The following is a 20,150-nucleotide window of genomic DNA, read 5'->3' as shown; positions in this document are numbered from 1 at the left end:
TGTTCACATACTCACCGCTTGGTTATACTAATAAACTCCTAGATTCTTGTACTTAAAACACTGCTGATGGGATAAATATTGAATTTAACATCAATAATAATTTCTATAACATCTGTAATCATAGTTAAAATTCTCCTATAGTTCTCCTATAGAGGGCAGGAACTGAGTCTTTTGTATCCTCAGTGCCGGACACACTGTTTAATCCCTCTCCAGCCCTGTGAGGGAGATAGTATTATCTCTGTGCTATAGATGAGAACGTCAGTGTACCAAAAAACGTTAAGTAACTTTTCCAAGATCATATAGATTCCACGTGCAGATGTGAGTCAGTTCTGCCTGATTCCAAAAACCTTTTTCATTATCACTGTGCTCTACTTCAAAGGGACTTACCTATCTTGAGATTTCGCTTACGTGAGCCATGCAAATTTAGGATCATGAGGGTAGATGTTGGCCTCAATTAGGTTAAAATAAGTTTGAAGTGTAAATTGAGCATTCAGTGATATAGGTATGAGAGGTGTTGAAGTCTGAATTTACCAAGAGAGAAGAGGATTGAGGGCAGAAGAGTCTCATGTCTTAGAAGCAAAGGAAGGGAGAGGGTTTCTAATAGGACTATGTTTGAATTATTAACTGTTCCTTTTAATCTGACTTCTATTCTAACAACCTACAGTTGATTATATACTATTATATACTCCAGGGATTATTATTTAGCAAATAATGATAGATTTGCTTATCCTAATTTTAGTTCCTATGGGAAGAGAATAAAGCTGCTTAATAATATCCAACAACTGGATCAAACTCATGTTTATACAATGAAGGTAAGAGGAATCTGAGTTTATTATTTTTTTAATATAAAGTGATATAACTCAATTATGTAGAATTCATTTTTAAAAGAATGGAAAGAAATCTCTTTTCAGTAACGGGATTGTGAGTAATGGGTTTTTACTTTCCTAAACTTTCTGCATTTTCTAAAATAACCACGAGAAAAACTAAAATATTTTAAGCACACAGAAAAGCATAGATAGCCCAGCTTGTCAAATCTTAACATTTTGCCTAATTTGCTTCCGATCTATTATTTTTAGAACAAAATATTAGAAACAGTAGAAGGCCTCGTTTGTACCCCTCTTGAATTCTGTTTCCATCCTTTTTTCCCCAAGTGTTTAATCATTTTCTTGAATGTTGTTGTAGATTTTTACTACATATGTACGTATAGCCATAAACAGGGTATAGTATTGTTTTACATATTTTTTAAACATTTATAAATGGAATTTCATTTTATTAGAAGTAACCTTCTAAGCTTTCATATAATGTTATATTTTTGAGAACTATCCATATCAACACATATAGCCCTAGTTACCCCTTAGTCATAGAATAACTTTTAAATTAAAATTACTGATCAGTTTTGGTGAAATTTTTTGTCAAACAGTAGACCAAAGAACAGATATATGCCTAAAATTTGATCTATCAATAACTGTTTATTTCTTATCCCCCATCCCCTTCCAGACATTTCAAAAGCACTGTTTTTCACACTCAGTGTCCCAAGAATCATTTTAACAAGCAGTCAACTGCCTCGCTCCCATCTCAGAAATTCTGATTCTGGGAACTTACAGTAGAGACCCAGGAATGTGCATTTTTCACAAGCTCTTCAGGATGGTTCTAATACCGTAATTAAAGAAATGTTTCTTGGTTGGTTGGTGACAGGAAATGTACCACATTGTTTATGCTTTTGACATCTATAGGGTAAGAAAACTTAGTTTCAGACCTGGAAGAGGGGACGGGGTCTCATTCCCCTTTTACACACTCATCTTTTGCACTTTTCATCAGAGGTGTTTTATGTATTGAGTTATCTCAGATCCTATGAGCACATGAATTTCAATTTTACTGTTACAAGTTAGTCTGCTTATTTTTCATTGAAAATCATGTTTGAAGATATTTAATAAGTGTGTTTGGTTCAATTCTACAAGAATCTTCTTTTACAGACAAAGTAGTTGTTCTTAGAGCAAATCTGTTATTTGAGGAATGATCAAATCGCAGCCCTTTTTGAAAATGTTACCTAATATTAAAATACTTCATTTTTATGAAGAAGTAAATAGAAGAATCACTTACCAAAGATGATATCTAAATATTTTGTTCTGCAGTTGGGAGACAGTTGCTGTCCTGCATTCTTTTTTGTCCTTTCTCAATAGCAGCAGCATGGGTGTTCTCATCAGGCAGGGCAGAGATAAGATGAGTTTTCTTCATTAGTTGAGATCATCTCAGATAATCTCTGAGGTCACATTTTCACAGTTTGCAACAAAAAATCTTTTTGAAGTAATTTTCAAGGCAGTCAGTAGTTTCATTTGCCCCCTTTTATTTATTTTGTCTATTTTTCATTAAAAACAAAATTGTTTAACCTCATATGTAAACTATAGTCACTGAAAATAGATCTTAAAGCTACTAAGTACTTGAGTCGGTGAGTCACTCAAAAATTGATACCTTTTTTGACCTTAGCTTCATCAGCAGTACAGTTGAACAAAGAATTAATTCCTACCCTAATTTGGCATCTACCTTTTTTTTTTAACATCTTTATTGGAGTATAATTGCTTTACAATGGTGTGTTAGTTACCTTTTTTAACCCTTTTTTTTTTAAATAAAAACAGCTTTAGTGAGATATAATTCACATACCTTGCAATTCATTCATTTTATTTTATTTTATTTTATTTTTTATTGAAGTGTAGTTGATTTACAATGTTGTGCCAATCTCTGCTGTACAGCAAAGTGACTCAGTTACACACAGATATATTCTTTTATTCACTCATTTTAAATATACAAGTCAGTGTTTTTTAGAAAGTTCACAAGGTTGTTCAGTCATCACCACAATCTAATTTAAATTGTAACAGTTCTTTATATATTCAGGATACAATTCCCTTATTAAATATATAATATGCAAATATTTTCTCCCATCCTCTGGATTATCTTTTTACTGTCTATTTATTTATTTATTTAGACCACATCATGAGGCTTGCAGGCTCTTAGTTCCCTGACCAGGGATTGAACCTGGGCTCCCAGCAGTGGAAGCACAGAGTCCTAACCACTGGACCACCAGGGAATTCCCTATATTTTTAGTTTAGTTTAGTTTTGTTTTTTTAATCAGTATTGCTTCTTTGTAAATGTATTTATTTATTTATTTTTGGCTGCATTGGGTCTTCGTTGCTGTGTGCAGGCTTTCTCTAGTTTCGGTGAGCAGGGGCCTCTCCTCATTGTAGTGCATGGGCTTTTCATTGCAGAGCACAGGCTCTAGAGCACAGGCTCAGTAGTTGTGGCGCACGGGCTTAGTTGCTCCACAGAATGTGGGATCCTCCCAGACCAGGGATCAAACCCGTGTCCCCTGCATTGGCAGGCGGATTCTCAACCACCATCCCACCAGGGAAGTCCCCTCTTTTTAGTTTCTTGATGGTGTTCTTTGGAGCACAAAAATTTTTAATTTTGATGTAGTCCAGTGTATCTATTTTTGCTTTTGTCTCTTATGCATTTGGTGTCATATCTAAGAAACCATTGCCTAACCCAAGACTATAACCTCTTATTCTTGGCTTAGTTTTCTTCATGCTAAATTTAGTTCAATTGGCCTCTGAAACCAGGAATTGCATAATAGTGAGGATGAAGTGCAGTGTTTGACATAGTAGGCACTAATTTGTCAAATGTATTGGTGATTTTTTTTTTTTTTTGGCCATGCTGTGTGGCTTTGGGGATCCTAGTTCCCTGATCAGGGATCTAACCCGTGCCCTCCCCACAGTGGAAGCGCAGAGTCCTAACCACTGGACGACCAGGAAAGTCCCTGGTCTTTTTAAAACAGAATTTTAAAACAGTGAAATGTCTACCTAATATGTGTGAAATTATAGAATCACCACCTCTGAATCTTTTTCTGAGGGTTCCTGTTCCCCTTTCTTCAGGGTAGAACTGACCACTCCTTCTTCTGTTTCTTTTTCCCCATTCTCTTTCCCCACTACTCTACAAATAGATTCTATTATTTTTCCTGGGGGCGGGAATGGTAATTATTCATCCCTCATCCTCAGTGCTTGGCATATACAGAAGGCAATAGAATTGTTTCATCCTGCTTGGCTAGTAACACAACAGAATATCATATACCTTTAAAAGTGATAAGTGGACCATGTGACTATAGAAGGAGTAGATTATATTAAATAACACTGGGAGACACCAGCTCTGAGACACCCTGGGCACCTTAGCCAGGCACCCAAGGATCTGGCCCTGCTCACCAGTGGGCTGACACAAGCTTCAGGACAGCCCTGATCCTACAGCCAGCTGTGTCAGGAACCAGCCCCACCCCCCCAGTGGTCTGACACCAGCTCTGGGACCCCTGGGTCCTGCAGCCAGAGACCCCAGAATCCAGCTGTGCCCCCGCCATTGGGCCAGCACTAGCCCCAGGACCCAGTTTTACCCACCAGTGGGTGGGCACCAGTCCCAGGAGCTCCTAGACCCCGATCCTGCCCACCAGAGGGCAGACACGGGCCCCAGGACCACTGCAGCCCCACAGCCTGCCCTGTCAGGACCCAGCCAACACATCAGCAGTCCAGCAGCAGTCCTGGGGCCCTACCTCCGAACCCTGCCCACCAGTAGGCCAGCTCCAGCTCTGGGGCACCTTGGGTGCCTCCGTCAGCAGCCCTGGGATCCAGGCCCACCCATCAGCAGACTGTCAGCTTCGGGACCCCCAGGCCCTGCATCCAGAGACCTCGGGACCAGCTCCACCCACCAGTGAGCTGGCAGTAGCCTAGGACCCACCCTGGGCCCTGCGCCTGCCCACCAGCAGGCTGACAACAGCCCTGTGACGCCCCAGCCCCTGGACCCACCCATCAGCAAGCCAACACCAGCTCTGAGGTACTTTGGACTCCTCAGCCAGCCACCCTGGAATTCATCCCCACTCACCAGCAGGCTAGCACCAGCTTTGGGACACCCTGGAACTCACAACCAGCAGTGTTAAGAACTGGCCCCACCCACCAGCAGGCCAACACCAGATTCAGGAACCTCAGCCTCACAACCACTCATCTCAGAACCTGGCTCTGCCCACCAGTGAGCCAGCATTAGCCCCAGGATCCCCTGGGGTTCTGCAGCCAGCCACCTTGTGACCCGGCCCTGCCAACCAGTGGCTAGCAGCCTCCACACAAGGTAGGGCCTGGCAACCAAGCAAATTGGGGTACCAGCCATGCCTATCAGACCACCCACAGTAGTCAGCCCACCACAACAGAAGGACCCATGCAGCTCACACTGGGGGCATCCCTAGAACATATAACCCTAGTGACCAGAGGGGAGTGTGCTGCTGGGACACATAGGACGTCTCCCACAAAAGTCCACTTCTTCAAGGTCAGGAAACATAACCAACATATCAGATACATAGAAATAAAAACAGCAATTTAGGCAAAATGAGACAATAGAGGAATATGTTCCAAACTAAACAAGACAATAGAGGAATATGTTCCAAACTAAATAAAATATGTTTATTTTATCTGAACAAAATAAAACCTCAAAAGAACTATAAGTGAAGTGGAGATAGACAATCTAGCTGATAAAGAGTTCAAGGTAATGATAGTAAATAAGATCAAAGAACTCAGGAGAAGAATGGATTCACAGAGCGAGATGTTAGAAATTTTTAACAAAGAGTTAGAAAATATGGAGAAGAACCAAGCAGGGATGAGGAATACCATAACTGAAATGAAAAATACACTAGAAGGAATCAACAGTAGACTAAGAGAGAATATTAAAAGCAGCAAGGCACAAGCAACAAGTTATGTATGCAGGAACTCCCGTCGACTATTAGTTGACTTATTAGCAGAAACTCTGCAGGCCAGAAGAGAGTGGTAGAATATCAAGAACCAAGAACCTACCTGGCAAGGTTCTCAGTAAGATTTGATAGAGAAATCAAGTTTTATAGATAAGCAAAACCTAAATAAGTTCATCACCACAGCCAGCTTTACAAGAAATGCTAAAGGCACTTCTCTAAGCAAAAAAGAAAAGGCCACAACTAGAAACATGAAAATTATGAAAGTAAAAGGCTCATTAGTAAAGGCAAATATACAGTGAAGGTATTCAATCAACCACCTACAAAACTAGGAGGAAGGTTAAAAGGCAAAAGTAAAATCATCTATATCTGCAGTAAGTAGTTAAGGGATACACAAAACAAAAAGATGTAAAATATGACACTAAAAACAGGACTCATAGCAGGAGGGGAGTAAAAATGTAAGGTTGTTAAAAGGCATTTGAAATTAAGAGATCAGCAACTTAAAATAATCATTTATATATATAGATTGCTATATATAAACCTGGTAAGCACAAACTAAAAACCTATAACAGATACATACACAAAAAAGAGAAAGGAATGCAAACATAACGCTAAAGATAGTTATCAAATCACAAGGGAGGAGAACAAAGGAAGAAGAAAGGAACAAAAAAGAACTACAAAAACAACCCCCAAACAGTTAACAAAATGGCAATAAGTACATACCTATCAATAATTACTTTAAATGTAAATGGGCCAAATGCTCCAATCAAAAGACATGGAGTGGATGAATGGGTACAAAAACAAGACCCTTATATAGACTGCCTACAAGAGACTCACTTTAGACCTAAAGAAACAGATAAAGTGAGAGAATGGAAAAAGATATTCCATGCAGATAGAAATCGAAAGAAAGCCGGGGTGTGCATGTAACAACTAAAAGATCCTGCATGCCGCAACTAAAGATCCTGCGTGCCATGACGAAGATCCCGTGTGCTGCAACTAAGACCCAGTGCAGCCAAATAAATATTAAAAAAGCAAAAGCAAAAGAAAGCCGGGGTAACAAAAACTTAGACAAAATAAACTTTAAAACAAAGACTGTTACAAGAGACAAAGAAGGACACTACATAATGACCAGGGATCACTCCAAGAAGAAGTTATATAACAACTGTAAATATATATGCACCCAACATAGGAGCACCTAAATACATAAAGGAAATATTGACAGACATAAAGGGAGAAATTGACACAATAATAGTAAGGAACTTTAACACCCCACTTACGCCAATGGACAGATCATCCAGACAGAAAATCAATTAGGAAACACAGGCGTTAAATGACATATTATACCAAATGAATGTAACAGATATATAGAGAATATTCCATCCAAAAGCAGCAGAATACACATTTTTTTTTTTTTGGCCATGCCGTGTGTCATGTGGGATCTTATTTCCCTGGCCAGGGATTGAACCCGCACCCCCTGCAGTAGAAGCTCAGAGTCTTAACCACTGGGCCTCCAGGGAGGTCCCAGAATACACATTCTTTTCAAGTGCACATGAAACACTCTCCAGGATAGATCACGTTCTAGGCCACAAAACAAGTCTCAGTAAACTTAAGAAAATTGAAATCATGTCAAGCGTCTTTTCCAACCACAATGCTATGAGACTAGAAATCAACTTACAAGAAAAAAACTGCAAAAAACACAAACCTGTGGAGGCTAGACATGCTACTAAATAACGAATGGATCACTGAAAAAAATCAAGGAAAATATCAAAAAAACTTGGAGACAAGTGAAAATGAAAACACAGCAATCCAAAATCTAAGGGATGCAGCAAAAGCAGTTCTAAGAGGGACCTTTATAGCAATAAAAACCTACCTCAGGAAAAAGAAAAATCTCAAATAAGCCAACCTTACATCTAAAGGAACTAGATAAAGAAGAACAAACAGAACCCAAAATTAGTAGAAGGAAAATGGACAGAAGACCTGAATAGACGTTTTTCCAAAGAAGACATACATAATGGCCAATAGGCAGATGAAAAGATGCTAAACGTCACTAATTATCAGAAAAATGCAAATCAAAACCACAGTGAGATATCATCTCACACCTGTCATAATGGCTATCATCAAAAAGCCCACAAATAACAAATGTTGGCAAGGGTGTGGAGAAAAGGGAACCCTTGTACACCCTTGGTAGGAATGGAAATTGGTATAGCCACTGTGTAAAACAGTATGGAGATTCCTCAAAAAACTGGAAATAGAACTACCATATGATCTAGCAGTTCCACTCCTAGGCATATATCTGAAGAAAACACAAATGCTAATTTGAAAAGATACATGTATCGCAATATTCATAGCAGCATTATTTACAATTGCCAAGATATGGAAGCAATCTAAGTGTCCATCAACAGATGAATGGATAAAGAAGATATATATACGCAATGGAATAGTACTCAGCCATAAAGAGTGAAATTTTGCTATTTGCAACAACATGGATGGACTTGGAGGGTATTACTCCTAGTGAAATAAGTCAGAGAAAGACAAATACTGTATGTTATCACTTATGTGTGGAATCTAAAAAATGAAACATGAATATAGCAAAACAGAAAAAAACTCAAGAATAATAGAGAACAAATGAGGGGTTAGCAATTAGGAGAAGGAAGAGGGAGGGGCAAAATAGAAGTAGGGGATTGAGATGTACAAACTACTATGTATAAAATAAGCTACAAGGATATACTGTATGGCACAGGGAATATAGCCAGTATATTATAAAACTGTAAGTGGAGTATATTCTATAAAAATTTTGAATCACTATGTTGTAACCTGAAACTAATATAATATTTAAGTCAACTATACCTCAAAAAAATACTGCAGGAACAAAAATAACAGATTATATACAATGATCAGAGCTCTACTCAGTACTCTGTAATGACCTATGTGGGAATAGAATCTAAAAAAGAGTGGATATATGTATAACTGATTCACTTTGCTATACAGCAGAAACGAACACAACGTTGTAAATCAACTATACCCCAATAAAAATTAATTTTAAAAAGTGATCAAAACACTTTCATATCACATATACACACTAAGGGTTGCAAAGGGAATATGAAATTGACTAAATAGAATTTCTAGTTTCGCAAAGCCCAATGTTAGGGGAGTGGTTTAAAAATGTTGGTTCCTCAATGAAATAGAGCCATTACAGTGATAATTATTAAGATTTGTAAAAACATGAGAAACTGTTCATGATGCATTTTGACCTGAAAGGAGAGTGTGTGTTATGATACTAAGTTAAAAATAATTTTCATTGAGGTCTTTTAAAAACAGTTATTAACCATTGAAAAATTGACAGTGAAGTCTTTTAGATCTTTAAATGGATTAAAAGTAGATTATAGGACTTTTCTTTCATAACTTTTCAAAATAAAATAGATTCTTGGGACTTTCCTGGTGGCGCATTGGTTAAGAATCTGCCTGCCAATACAGGGAACATGGGTTCAAGCCCTGGTCTGGGAAGATCCCACATGCTGCGGAGCAACTAAGCCTGTGCACCACAACTACTGAGCCTGCGCTCCAGAGCCCACGAGCCACAACTACTGAGCCTGCATGCCACAACTACTGAAGCCCACGTGCCTAGAGCCCATGCTTCACAGCAAGAGAAGCCACCGCAATGAGAAGCCCATGTACTGCAACGAAGAGTAGCCCACACTTGGCACAACTAGAGAAAGCCCACGTGTAGCAACTAAAACCCAACACAGCCAAAAATAAATAAATTAATTAATTTAAAAGATAGATTCTCATTTGTTTCGTGTACATTGATCTTGTATAAGGGAGAAATAATAGACCAGTATATGATTTTCATATATTTAAAAATTGTGCAACTTTTTCTTCTCTGATAAGGACATTCACAGGGTTGAATTACATCATCCTTCTATTCCTGAGATACTTTGACATCATTCTTGGTGTATTATTAAAGATATACTTGGTACACTGTACCTATAATAGCTTGTTAACATGTATTACTTTGCAATAATGTTTCAACAGTAGTCATTCAAAATGTGTCTGAGTTCCTACTCTGTGCCAGGAACTGTGCTGTTTGATGGGTTCTGAGAATATGGCAGTAAATGAGGCAGACAAAGCCCTTCACCTCCCAGAATTCCATACATTTTTTAGGAACTTCATGGAACCATTTGAAGCAGTTTGAAAATCATGGATTAGATCATTTATCATGTTTCTTTTTTTATTCTGAAACATTCTTTTTAAAAGACAGTTATGGACAATTAAGAAAGATGTTATCTTTATTTAAAGAAACATAGAGGAGCATTAAATCTTCACCCATAGGGCTTCCCTGGTGGCGCAGTGGTTGAGAGTCCGTCTGCCAATGCAGGGGACACGGGTTCGTGCCCCGGTCCGGGAAGATCCCACATGTCGCAGAGCGGCTGGGCCCATGAGCCATGGCCGCTGAGCCTGCACGTCTGGAGCCTGTGCTCCGCAACGGGAGAGGCCACAACAGTGAGAGGCCCGCGTACCGCAAAAAAAAAAAAAAAAAGATCTTCACCCGTATTTAAAGCCCCTGCTTAAGCTTAGAGTAATGAATAATTATGAAATGTATGTTTACTAAGTATAAGTAAGTACTTCTTAGAGACATTAAGTGCTGTAGAATTTTATAGTACTTCTTGCCTATGATTGTTTACTACATGGTAGGAGGTTTTTTTTTTTATGAAGGATTATAGTTATGGGTAGATACATTTACAAAAAAATTAGACACAGTGCCTGTGGTAAAATAGTGTATGTGATCTGAATGAGTGTGTTAAATGAGTATGTTTAACTTGAATACCAGACTAACTTACTAAAGGCTAATGAAATCATATACATAAAAGAAAGATTGAAATCTTTACCCTTCTGTTATTAGAATCCATTAATCCATTATTAGAATCCATCAGGTCCAATATACTTGCTTTGTCTGGTAGTGATACCTAAATAAGGTAAAGATATTCATAACTTGTCATTTCCCTTAGTATTATTCTTACTTAAAAATGCATAGCTTTGACTTTGCACTGTAGATAGGAATGACTGGACAAAAATTTTAGATGGTGTTATGTATTGTTATTCACATTAATTTATAATTTTCTAGGTGATTAATGATCCTATCCATGGTCACATTGAATTTCACCCTCTTCTCATCCGAATCATCGACACACCTCAATTTCAGCGCCTGCGATATATTAAGCAGTTGGGAGGCGGTTACTATGTTTTTCCAGGAGCTTCACACAATCGATTTGAGCATAGTCTAGGGTAAGAAGGGTATTGGGGTGGGGAACTTATAGTTATTAAGTCCCTTCTCGGTCACATCGTATCTTTTAGAAAACAAATAGTTTTATAAAATGGTAATAATAGCCTTATTTTTTTTAAGAGCCTTGTTTGACTGAGACAATCAATATTTGATTTCTTTTTCCTTTGGCCGAGCCATGTGGCATGCAGGATCTTAGTTCCCCAGCCAGGGATTGAACTCGTGCCCCGTGCAGTGGAAGCGTGGAGTCCTAACCATTGGACTGCCAGGGAATTCCCAATAATATCCTTATTTTATTGATGAGAAAGTTGAAGGTTTGATTTACCTTGCTCTACTTTACTTATTTTATGTATTCTTAGAAGCCACCTCAAATCCTTCCTGGAAAGAAAATGAAAGTGCCTGGCAGGACTTTTAGATGAAACATTTGTGTTTAAATATTATTTAAAAGTTAATAGGGTTGGTTATTGATATAATTAACTTTGTAAGTTTGATTATTTAATTTTCCTACATTTCCTATTTAGTCTTATACATAATTGCTCTTTAAAACCACATCATTGGTCTTCCCTGGTGGCACAGTGGTTAAGAATCCGCCTGCCAATGCAGGGGACACGGGTTCGAGCCCTGGCCTGGGAAGATCCCACATGCTGCAGAGCAACTAAGCCTGTGTGCCACAACTACTGAGCCCGTGTGCCACAACTACTGAAGCTTGTGCACCTAGAGCCTGTGCTCCTTGACAAGAGAAGCCACCGCAATGAGAAGCCTGTGCACCACAACGAAGATTAGCCTCTGCTCTCTGCAACTAGAGGAAGCCCACATGCAGCATCAAAGACCTAATGCAGCCAAAAATAAATTTAAAAAAACGAAAAACAAAAAAACCACATTGTTTTCTTACCTATCAGGAAACGTGTAAATCAGAAAAGCATTCACAAGCTTAGAGAAGGTGGCACCTCTGTTACATACAACATAGTTGAGACTTTGCTCTGCTTTTTTTTTTTGCCTGCGTTTGGACTTCTTTGATGCGCACAGGCTTTCCCTAGTTGCTGCGAGTGGGGGCTACTCTTCATTGCAGTGCACGGGCTTCTCATTGCGGTGCCTTCTCTTGTTGCGGAACATGGGCTCTAGGCGCACGGGCTTCGGCAGTTGTGACACATGGGCTCAGTAGTTGTGGTGCACTGCCTTAGTTGCTCCGTGCATGTGGGATCTTCCCGGACCAGAGCTCAAACCCATGTCCCTTGCATTGGCAGGCGGTAACCACTGCACCACCAGGGAAGTCCCTGGTCTGCTTTTTCATTATAAAAATGTAGAGCCAGGTGGACATAGGCCCAGAAGAATCAGACAGTTATCTAGATTTTCATGAAGTACTCACAGTGTAAGTGGTCCACCCCTTATCCACGGGGTATATGCTCCTAGACTCCCAGTGGATGCCTGAAACCACAGATACTACCAAACCCTATTTATACTATGTTTTTTCCTTAAAAATACATACCTATGATAAAGTTTAATTTATAAATTAAGCACAGTAAGAGATTAACAACAACTAATAATAAAATGGAACAATTATAACAATACAGTGCAATAAAAGTTATGTGCATGTGGTTTCTCTCTTTCAGAATATCTTACTGTACAAATTTAATGCCTTTGCCGTCTTAATTAAGCACTTATCACACACCGTGGCTGTAACTTTGACAGTTTGAGATGCAACAGCAAAACTAGCACAAATTTCTTTTTCCTTCTTCACTATTTCACAGGTAGAAGATTTGTTCTTATGATAGATCTTAGCAACCTCAGCGTACAATTTTGTTCTATCTTTATTGAGTTGAGAATTTTGACCATTTCACTCACTTACCGGAAGCACTTCTTGTTCTATCTTTATTGAGTTGAGAATTTTGACCGTTTCACTCACTTACCGGAAGCACTTCTCGACTCGGCACATCTGAATTGCCAGCTTTACTACTCTTGCACTTTGGGGCCATTATGAAGTAAAATAAGGGTCACTTGAACACAAGCACTGTGGAAACCTTGGCCGTCAATCTGATAATTTTGTTGGCTACTAAGTGATTTAATGTGTGGGACACGCTGGACAAAAGAATGATTCACGACCCAGTCGTGATGGAGCAGAACAGTGTGATGTTTCATCATGCTACTCAGAATGAAGTATAATTTAAAACTTATAAATTGTGTATCTCTGGAAGTTTCCATGTAATATTTTCAGACCATGATTAACTGCTGGTAACTGAAATGAGGAAAGTGAAACCAATAATAAGGGGAAACTGCTGGTTACTTTGGTTTTGTTTGTTTGTTTAGAAGCATGTTTAATTAGCCAGAACACATGCATCTACTCAAATGTTTATTCATCAACAAATGTTTATTGAAAACTTATTAGTGCCTACCAAACCAACAAGATATCAACTGTTTCTTGTGAAGCTCAGAGTTTAGGGGGCAAGAAAGATATTGTATTCATTCAGGAAGTACTTTCAGGTAGAAATGCTAAAAGTGTATTTAACATTTGTTGAGCACCTTATCTACAATCTATGTTGTAAACATTACAATACCAGAAGCTCTGCTTTTAAAAAAAAATGTGGTAAAATACACAGAATATAAAATTTACCATCCTAACCATTTTTAAGTTTATAGCTCAATAGTGTTAAATATATCCACATTATTGTGCAACCAAGCTCCAGAACTTTTTCATCTCGCAAAACTGAAACTCTGTACCCATTGAATTCCCCATTCCTCTTCTCCCCAGTCCCTGGTAACCACATTCTACTTTCTGTTCTAATGAATTTGTCTGTTCTAGGTACCTCATATAAGTGATTTCATAGAGTATTTGTCTTTTTGTGATTGGCTTATTTCATTTAGCATAATTTCCCCAAGAGTCACTCATATTGGAGCATGTGTCAGAATATCCTTACTTTTTAAGGCTGAATAATATTCCATTGTATGTATATGTTACATTTCATTTATCCCTTCATTCATCTGTGGGCTCTTGGGTTGCTTCCACCTCTTTGGCAATTGTGACCGCTATGAACGTGGATGTGCAAATATCTCTTCAAGACCCTGCTTTCACTTCTTTTGGGTATATACCCAGAAGTGGAATTACTGGATCATATGGTAATTCTATTTTTAATATTTTGAGAAACTGCTCTACTGTTTTCTATAGTGGCTGCACCATTTTACATTCACACCAACAGTGTACAAGGGTTCCAGTTTCTCCACATCCTGGCCAAAATTTGTTAGTTTTTGTTTGTTTTATAATAGACATCCTAGGGACTTCCCTTGTGGTCCAGTGGTTAAGACTCTGTGCTTCCAGTGCAGCGGGAACGGGTTCAATCCCTGTTTGGGGAACTAAGATCTGCATCCTACGTGGAGCAGCCAAAAAAAAAACCCCAAAAACCCTTCCTAATGGGTATGAGGTGGTGTCTCACTGTGATTTGATTTTGCATTTCCCTAATGATAAGTGATTCTGAGTCAAGAGGTCCTGCTTTTGGGAATCTGTGTGTTTCTGCCTAGTTCTGAAACAGACTATTCTGTTAAGTTGAAAAACATATTGAAATTCTTGGGTGTTAACTGAAAGAAAAATGCACGATGTGAAAGTTATGAGTTAAGTTTTATTTGGGGACCTTACTGAGTACTGTAGCCCGGGAGTTCTCAGATAGCTCTGAGGAACTGCTCCAGAGAGGTAAGGGAGGAGCCAGTATATATGTGAACTTTTTTGCTGGGGAAAACATGTGGTCAAGTGTAAAAAGGTTACTGCTAATCACAAATGTAGACCAAAAAAATGTTACCTGTCATTCTAGTAAACAACAAATATTGCCCGCCATCAAGCCACTGCAGCTGCCCCCAGTGCTGCACCCAGAGGGGAATTCAGGGTGGAGAAAAATAGCATCCTGGCCCTAGATAGATCAGACGAATATCTAAGGAATAATTTCAATGACCCGAGACTCTTACATCTTCCCATACATAGGAAAATGCTAAAAATTATTAACTTGAGGTGACTGGTTTTTGTCATTAGCAGTAGTCTTTTGATGTTGGACTAAATGTTTTTTTTGGTTTTTTTTTTTCACCAGAAACTCCTATATACCCTGGTTCCTCCCTTACCTCTTTGGAACAATGCCTCAGTGCTGTCTGAGACTGTTTCCCAGGCTAGAGTCCTCAGTAAGATCTCTGAATAAAACATAACTTGGAACTTTTAGGTAGTGTTTTTCTTCAGTTGACAGTTCAGTGACCACGAAGGGATCCAGAGCCAACTTTTCTCCTTTGCCTGAACTTTACGAGGATCTGGAGCCTTGGTACTAGCAGAGGCCTCTTGTGCCCGTCTGTCTGCTCAGTGAGTCCAGATGAATTTGGATGAGTGTCTCCTGGATCTTGGATCTCATGTTATTCGCTTATGGTCCTAAGTTTTATTTGGTTGTATTTAACTTCTCACTGGAGGAGTAGGTTTTCCTTGAACTTAGTTTCAAAAAGAAGTAACAGGGTTATCTTCAGTTGAAAGACATTAGGAAGATTGTGGTCAGTTGAATGACAGAGTGGGTTATCCTTACTTGAAAGACACTGGGAAGATTTTGCTCAGTTAAAAAACGCTGATGTGTTACCCCAATTGACAGACACTGGGAAATTTTTATTATGTACGTACAGAATTTGTACTTGCAAGTACTTGCTTAATTGGGAATTAAAGCTCATCCTAAAAATGGCCAAACTGGGGTTCTTTTGACATTCCAAAATTATTTTTTTTTTCATATGCAGCTAGAAAAACCCAACTTGATAAAACATCTTTTCAAAATTCTGAACTTAAAGAAACAAAAGCCCTTCTGGGAGAACTTGCATTTCTCTACCTGTGTCTTAGAGATGTAAATGTTCTACCTGATCTTCTTAGGCTTTTTTTTTTTTCTCCTGTGTTCTGAGAGCTTGGTCTCTGCTACCCAGGAGGTACACATATGGTGTACATTTGGCAACCAGTCAAATAGACTGGAATTCTGAGCAATCTTTTTGTCTGGCTGTGTCAACTCTCAGGAAAATTTGTCATAAGGGGTCCCAGCCCATAAGGGGCCTTTGTCATCTCAACCTTCATTGCAACCACCTGTACAATGAAGGACTTTACTCTCTTAGGCTGTTTGGGGGAGGAAATTTCTAAATCTTATGAAGGCTGCATCCTTTGCACTCTCTTGTGGGGATGCCTCTTGCATTTTATTGGTTTGAGTCACTATTAAGATACTATTCATCGGGCTTCCCTGGTGGTGCAGTGGTTGAGAGTCCGCCTGCCTATGCAGGGGACACGGGTTCGTGCCCCGGTCCGGGAAGATCCCACATGCCGCGGAGCGGCTAGGCCCGTGAGCCATGGCCGCTGAGCCTGCACATCCGGAGCCTGCGCTCCGCAACGGGAGAGGCCACAACAGTGAGAGGCCCGCATACCGCAAAAAAAAAAAAAAAAAAAAAAAGATACTATTCATCAATGACCAGACAGTGAATCCTTAAAATTGGAGAAACTTGGTAAATTAGTAAATTTTTTAGAGAGCTCTCATAACAAACAGCTGTTTTATTTTTACCTATTAAAAAACAAATTAGAAGATGGTAGTATATATAAAACAGCTAACCTAAGAACTCCCTTAGTTTATTTATCTTTTTTTTAGCATTTTTAGTTTTTTTTCTTAACTTTAAAAAAATTTGAATATCTTATTTTCCCCCAGCTTTATCGTGATATAATTGACATATAACGATGTGTATGTTTAAGGTGTACAACATGATTTGATACAGTTTTTTTTTGTCATAAGTTGTGGATTTAATTCCATTGATTTAAATGTTACCTTTTGTTGTAAATTCACCACATATTCCATTAAGAATAGAGACCATATTATCTAGTTCAACAATGCTATATATAAAATAGATACCCAACAAGGACCTACTGTATAGCACAGGGAACTATACTCAGTATTTTGTTTTTTGTTTCTTGTTTTTTATCTCTTCTTGATTTTGTGGACTTATAAGTAGGTGTTGAATTTATCTTGACACTGACTTTATCCAATTATTTTTTTTTTACTTTTATTTATTTTTTTATGCAGCAGGTCCTTATTAGTCATCAATTTTATACACATCAGTGTATACATGTCAACCCCAATCGCCCAATTCATCACACACACACACCCCCGCTGCTTTCCCCGCTTGGTGACCATAAATTTGTTCTCTACATCTGTGTCTCAATTTCTGCCCTGCAAACCGGTTCATCTGTACCATTTTTCTAGGTTCCACATATATGTGTTAGCATACGGTATTTGTTTTTCTCTTTCTGACTTACTTCACTCTGTATAACAGTCTCTAGATCCATCCACATCCCTACAAATGACCCAATTTCAGAACTCCCTTAGTTTAAAAGAGACATAAATAAACCAGTTTGGGAAGCCTTATTTGTAGTCTCTAGGGTTACCCTCAGTGGGCCTTACAGATGCTAATAAAAACATTAGGTTAAGTAATGTTAATTGGGTTGGTTAATAGGGAAAAAAAGCTGAGGGGAAAGTTAAGAGACTTCTTCCCAAGAAGGTGGAAATTTTAACAGGACTTGTCTCAACAGGATAAAATCCTTCAGATGGTTATTAAGAAATTGGATAAATAAAATGGATGGTAATGAGATTAAAACAAAGGTTTTTATACAACACTATGTAAGGTTGGATGGGCCAAGGGGACATCTTATTGGTCCCCAACATTAAGGGCCCTGAAGAAGTCCATTCTATCATTCTATTTACCCCAGTTTAATACACACACACACACACACACACACACACGCACACACACACACACACACACACACACATTTAAAAGACTGGAAGAAAATTACACTGAGATACCTGATCAACAGTTAACAATTGTTTGGGGCAACAATTAGACCAATTAATCAAGTTAAAGATTTTTTTAAAAGGCCTGTGTCCCTGGGCTCAACCCCTCCCTGGAGACCCCAGAGCCTTTATACAAAAATAGATAAAATAGCCAGAGAATAAAAAGGAAAGTTTCTAGGACTCCTTGTAAGACCACAGCTTGTTGATGGAGTCCTAATGGAGTCTAAAGTTAAAGGTGTAAGAGTTGATTGAATCGAGATGACAGTTTATACAAGTAGGTATATTTAAGTGGGCTTAATATAAGATGTTTATATCTCTTTTGCCTCACTATATTGTGTGTAGACATTATGTCTCACTGGGGAATGCTTCCCCTGCCTGGTATTATAAGACAGGGTATGTAAATCTGCCCCTCAGAAAATATTAATTTAAATATACAAAAAAAAAACCCAGGAAGGTTACATGAACCCACACAATATAACATAAAACTAGGGGCTAATATTCAGAAGCTAATAATAATCAAATTAAAGAAAATGTAGTTGGGCAAATCAATCTTTTAAAATCATTTAGGCAGCAGAGCAGTTCTTTGGGGAATTAAAAACAACTGTCTTTGTCTTGCAAATCTCTACAAATCAGAAATGTAATACAGCCCAAAATGACCTGAGACTGAGCCTATAGCTAGCTCAATCAGGTAGACTCTGAAACAAAAAGGGGAAAAGAGGGCTTTTTATACTCAAACTGCTGGGAAGGCTCCTTCACCCAAAGTCTAATTCACAGCCTCCTTAAGGATTTATCAAGGACAAATACAAATCTTAACAGTTGCTCATCTTTCAAACAGAAGAGTAAGTTTTTCATTTTTGTTTTGTTTTTTCCGCTCTGCAGCGTAGGGTATCTAGCAGGATGTCTAGTTCGTGAACTGAGTGAAAAACAACCAGAGCTGCAGATAAGTGAACGAGATATGCTCTGTGTTCAGATCGCTGGTCTTTGTCATGATCTCGGTAAGCAGTTCAAAGAGCCAGAGTTCTAATGTAAAACCACATGGTACCTCTCTTTGAAATTAAAAAATCCAACTAACTAGGAGAATATGAAAGTTGTGTTTTAATTCTTCAGTTAACATTAATGTAAATGTGCCAGTGCTTCTTTCTAGAATGATTTATAAGCCCAAAGCATTGCTATTTTTTTTTGTAGGCTTTCAGTGAATTTCCCATGTTAAACATCTTTGTTGCAGGTTATATGAAGGGACTTTCTGATAGTGATTTTTTTCTGACTACTGTGTGTTGGATGATGTGAATTTGATTTTTCCTTTATCTTGGTTGAAATAAAATTGCCATTTTCCTTTAGATAATTTGTCAAATCTATTCTTCTCACACCTAGAATACATAATCTGCTCTAACAGATTAACAACAGATTTAGAGAACTCCTTTTCTTCCCTGACCCATGTGAGGTCTTGGGCCACTTAAATCCAAGTAGAAGAATATCATCCTTTTCCATGGTCAAAGAAAGAGAAAAAGGACTGTTCTCTTTTATCACAGGAGTTTTTTCCCCTATCCTTGTAATTTTTTTTTTTTCGCTGTACGCAGGCCTCTCACTGTTGTGGCCTCTCCCATTGTGGAGCACAGGCTCCTGACGCGCAGGCTCAGCAGCCATAGCTCACGGGTCCAGCCGCTCCGCGGCATGTGGGATCTTCCCGGACTGGGGCACGAACCCATGTCCCCTGCATCGGCAGGCGGACTCTCAACCACTGTGCCACCAGGGAAGCCCTATCCTTGTAATTTATTCCTACCTGTTGGAGGATCCTAAGAGTTTGCATGTGCCCTCAGTGCAGGGAAAGGGAGGTTTCAATAGCCAGATACTTAAAGGCATAGGGCACGCTCTTCAGCATGTCCCCTTGGAGATTTCAGTAGGACCAGTATCAGCCCTAGATCATAAATTAAACAGATTTTTGGTATTTTGAGAGGGAATCATTGGAAACTTTTGCCAATTTCTAGGAGTCTGAGCTCTATAGTAACAAGCCTTTGTGTACAGACTGCAACATGCAAAAAGGCCCAGGGCTGGTCCAGGTAGGCTCCCTCTCCCATCTATCAGGACCCCCTGCGGATACAAAAATAAACCCCCAAAACCCCAAAATCCTGGATGCTCAAGCCCCTTATATAAAATTTGCATATAACCCACACACATCCTCCCATGTACTTTAAATCAATTCTAAATTACTTATAATACCAGTACAATGTAAACTATATGTAAATAGTTGACAGCAAGCCTGGCAAATTCAAATTTTGCTTTTTGG

General features: G+C 38.8%; 1 protein-coding gene across 7 annotated transcripts in view; it reads left to right on the top strand.

Annotated features, from left to right (window-relative positions):
• SAMHD1 (SAM and HD domain containing deoxynucleoside triphosphate triphosphohydrolase 1) overlaps positions 1-20,150 on the top strand; it is a 65,621-nt gene that overhangs the window by 8,980 nt on the left and 36,491 nt on the right. For all 7 annotated transcript variants that reach the window (XR_003003011.1, XM_024743139.1, XM_024743144.1 and 4 more), the window contains exons 3-5: positions 740-812; positions 10,887-11,047; positions 18,746-18,861. Coding sequence is in view for 6 of the 7 variants with exons in the window: in XM_024743139.1 (XP_024598907.1) it covers positions 740-812; positions 10,887-11,047; positions 18,746-18,861 (350 nt within the window). In the remaining variant the exon portion in view is untranslated. The remainder of the gene's footprint in view (positions 1-739; positions 813-10,886; positions 11,048-18,745; positions 18,862-20,150) is intronic.

Source organism: Neophocaena asiaeorientalis, unplaced genomic scaffold (genome assembly GCF_003031525.2).
Source record: "Neophocaena asiaeorientalis asiaeorientalis breed wild unplaced genomic scaffold, Neophocaena_asiaeorientalis_V1.1 scaffold82, whole genome shotgun sequence".
Taxonomy (NCBI): Eukaryota; Metazoa; Chordata; class Mammalia; order Artiodactyla; family Phocoenidae; genus Neophocaena; species Neophocaena asiaeorientalis.
This window is presented reverse-complemented; position numbering and strand designations above follow the sequence as displayed.